The sequence below is a fragment of the Halichoerus grypus genome, chromosome 14, assembly GCF_964656455.1.
Source record: "Halichoerus grypus chromosome 14, mHalGry1.hap1.1, whole genome shotgun sequence".
Taxonomy (NCBI): domain Eukaryota; kingdom Metazoa; phylum Chordata; class Mammalia; order Carnivora; family Phocidae; genus Halichoerus; species Halichoerus grypus.
The window spans coordinates 67066746-67070946 of NC_135725.1; the positions used below are offsets into that span (position 1 = coordinate 67066746).

The 4201-nt window shown below is 36.6% G+C and overlaps 1 protein-coding gene across 1 annotated transcript; it reads left to right on the plus strand.

Annotated features, from left to right (window-relative positions):
• The first annotated feature begins 506 nt into the window (after window positions 1-506).
• On the plus strand, window positions 507-1454 carry OR13F1 (olfactory receptor family 13 subfamily F member 1). Its single transcript, XM_036111430.2, has one exon. The coding sequence runs from the start codon at window positions 507-509 to the stop codon at window positions 1452-1454; it is 948 nt and encodes a 315-aa protein (XP_035967323.2).
• The last annotated feature ends 2747 nt before the right edge of the window (window positions 1455-4201 follow it).

The following is a 4201-nucleotide window of genomic DNA, read 5'->3' on the forward strand; positions in this document are numbered from 1 at the left end:
AGAAGAAATGATGAGCTTGGAAAGCAGAACAGTTCCTAAGTAAGAAGACTGTTACCAAACTAGGGGAAGAAAATCATTCCAATGGTTCAGGTAAATGGATGACTTATCCATAGATCAGTTATAAATGTGGTTTCAGAAAAAGAAAGAATGCATAAGATTATTTCTTTCCTCAATCTCTCATGATGTTTATGAAATAAACCTCCCCCTTCCCAACACTGCCAAAAAAACTATTGTATCAAAAATAACAGCTTGAAGATTTATCTGTTGACTTCCTGCTTGAAATTTTCCTAATTAATGACAAATTCCTTCAAACATATACTACTAATACTATCACCAAGCTAGAGAAGCATTTAACTACAAAGACTACAAGTCTATAGCATAGACTACAAGTTCATATGAAGAAAAAAAATGCCAGAAAATATGAAGGGAGACAATCTTATGTTTTATATATAACATGTGATGTTAATCCTTCTATGCATATACATAAATGAATATGACATAATAAAATGTTCCAGGCAAATTTGACATCTGTAACAATTTTTTTCTTCCTGGGATTTTCCCACTACCCCAAAGTTGAGGTCATTGTGTTTGTGCTGTGCTTGCTGATGTACTTGATCACCCTGCTGGGTAATATAATTCTGATCTCCATCACCGTCCTGGATTCCCACCTACACAAACCCATGTACTTCTTCCTCAGCAACCTCTCCTTTTTAGACATCTGGTACACCTCTTCTGCTTTTATTCCAATGCTGGCAAACTTTGTTTCAGGGAAAAATACCATCTCATTCTTAGGGTGTGCTGCTCAGATGTGCTTTTCTCTTGCCATGGGTTCCACTGAGTGTGTGCTCCTGTCCATGATGGCTTATGACCGGTATGTGGCCATCTGCAACCCCCTGAGGTACCCCATCATCATGAACAAGAGCGTCTGTGTGCAGATTGCGGCTGGCTCCTGGGTGACAGGCTGCCTCACTGCCCTGGTGGAAACAGTGTCTGTGCTGCAGCTTTCTCTGTGTGGCCATAACACAATCAATCATTTTGCTTGTGAAATTCTGGCTGTCTTGAAACTGGTTTGTGTGGACACCTCCATGGTGGAATTAATCATGCTGGTGATCACCATACTTCTCCTTCCCATGACAATGCTTCTAATTTGCATATCTTATGCATTCATTCTCTCCAACATCCTGAGAATCAGCTCAGTGGATGGTCAAAGCAAAGCCTTTTCAACATGCACAGCCCACCTGACTGTGATGGTTTTGTTCTATGGGACAGCTCTCTCCATGTACCTGAAGCCCTTGGCTGTAGATTCACAGGAAATAGATAAATTTATAGCTTTGGTATATGCTGGATTAACCCCCATGTTGAATCCTATCATCTATAGTCTACGGAACAAAGAGGTAAAAGCAGCTGTGAAAAAACTGCTGTTTAGAAATCCTTTTGGTACTGTGTTAATTTAATTTCTGCCCTCAATAATATTGGAGCAAGCAGACTCATCTGAATAATCTCCAAGATTATCCAGAAAGCTGCAAAATAGTTGGTATAAACCAAAGTTTGGAAAATACTCAGTTTTGATAGTTCAACACTAAGTTTAATATCTTAATTTGTCTTGTAAATAAAGCTCCTGAAATTAATGAATCACTTAGGCAGAATGAATTGTTTCCAGAAAAGTATTTAACATTCACTGAATATTAATATAACATTAGAATTATACAATTTCTTACTGTTTCCTGTTTGACTTGCTATACATCTAAGAGTCAACTCTAGCATCACCATGCCAATAACTAATACCCCAAGAGTATAAAATTTTAAGCCTATTAAATTTGGAAATAATTTCTCCTTATGTGATTTGCAATTATATCTGAATTTATGAAGAAATAGGTTTTTTTCATAAGTGTTGATACAATTTGAGGTATGTCTTAATTCATAAAACCAAGACACTATCAATTTTAGAACTTTTCCTAGTTTCTAAATGTTAAAATGTGAAAAATATGGTTTTAGATTTGATGAACTATAGCATGATTGATTTTGTTTATTTGGGATGGATGTGTATGTGAGGGATGAATAAATGTCTATGTATGTGCAAAGATATCACAACAAGGGTTTGTACAATTGTAATCCTGCATATGAAGTGGAGTAAAGAAATCGCTTTTGGGACATCTTGAAATATCTATGGTAATAAGGTCAGAATATTCTCATATTAAACTTTGAATGTCTCAGTGATTAATCAACACATACACGTACCATGTTACTATTCAGAGCATGCTAAATTGACCCATTAAGGCTGAAAAAGAAAAGATTCCTACCCTGTAGAGATTACATTGCAAAAGAAATGATTTATGAATGTACACACATATTGTGGGGAAACATTCATGGATATGTTTATTATATGTGAGCAAAATTACATAAACTATAATTTTATTAATATTGTATATTGATGAGTTTGTCTTTTCCACCTTCACTGGGGCTGGGGAATAATGAAACCCATGTGTACACATAACTTCCTTTCCTCTGTATAAGAGAGATATTTTTGGACATACATGGCTGATGACTTTATTATATGGAACAAGTGACTCTTGCTAGCATAGATATAATCTTCCCGAGTTTCAGATTTAGAGAAGGTGGAACAATTATAGATAATTATTGCAGAAGGTCTCATCCTGAACAAGTCAGAGTTTGCAAGGAATTATTCAGTTGAGAGTGAATGGGCCAATGATGGAAACTTGGGGAAAAAAAATTCAGAGTAGGAACTGTGCTGGTTTTTTTTTAATTTCATTTATTTATTTGACAGAGAGAGACAGCTAAAGCAGGAACACAAGCAGGGGCAGTGGGAGAGGGAGAACCAAGCCTCCCGCTGAGCAGGGAGCCCGACGCGGGGCTCGATCCCAAGACCCTGGGATCATGACCTGAGCCGAAGGCAGACGCCTAACGACTGAGCCACCCAGGCACCCCTGTGTTGGTTCTTAATACAAGTACCCTTAGTATATATGAGTATATATAACTTTTTTCTTTCTCAGATAATAGATGCCCAATGCTATTAATTCAGAATCTCTCCAAAGGTAGGAACTGGGAATTTGTATCATAAATAAAAACAGCATAGTTATTCTGATTTTCATCCTTATTTATACATTTCACTACCAGACAACGACTACAGTGTGATGCTGTTATTTGGTTAAAGAGGAGGAAAGAATCTTAACCCTATTACCTACCCAATCTCTATAATTATTTACAACAAACACCGATTTCAAGTAATCACAAACATTGAGCCTATTCATATTCATCTTATTTGTTTATATGGGTGAAAAGAAAATCTATAAATAAGGTATTGAAATTAAAGGCTTATGCCTCATTAGTTCCGGTAGTCATATGATATCTTCTTCAATAACTTTTGTCTATCACTGTTTCTGAGGAATGTGGATTAGCTATTATTGCCTGTGAAGTAAGCCAACCAGCTGTCCATAGGCAAAACCCAATAAAATGGCCTTATCCCATTTAGTTGGATCACCATAGGCCTAGAGAGGGTCCTCAGATTTCAGGGCCTTTTGCAAGAGTCATCTTGTCTAAACAACTAGATCCAGGATTGAGTAAACTTCTGCATGGTTCCAGTATGTTTTGTTTGCTGTCTTCCAAAACTGGAAGTGCATATGTAATCTTGAATTGTATTTTGATTACTTCTTCATTATTCTATATTCCATGATGAACAGCCTCCGCTGCTACAACATTCTTCATCAAGAGGAGAAATAGTTCATTAGAATGAAGCTTACAAAATTGCATCATATTCCAGTCCTACTTCTCTGAGGTAACATGCAGGTCACACTCTGCAATATTCATATTCAGTGTCCTTGGATGTTTCACTCACACGGGTGCTTAATTTCAACAGATGAGTAACTTCAGCTCTTTGTGGAAAACTTACTATTTTAACTTTCAGAGAGCAACCTTGATTCCAAGTTCTTAAGGAGCGTCTCACTATGACCCACACCCGTGTACTACTTTTAAATATATTCATGTGAGCTCAGAGGAAACACTTGCCTTTGCAATCACCCAGTAAATGGGAACTTACCCGTGCCACTAGATTTCTAAATGTCTGTCTGATTAAAGGTTTTTTTTTTTTTTTTCAGGTTAATAAGATTTTACATGATTTCTAATGTGGTCTTTTATTTTTCATTTCAGTAATTTCCCATAACCAAAGAACATACTAATACCTGTG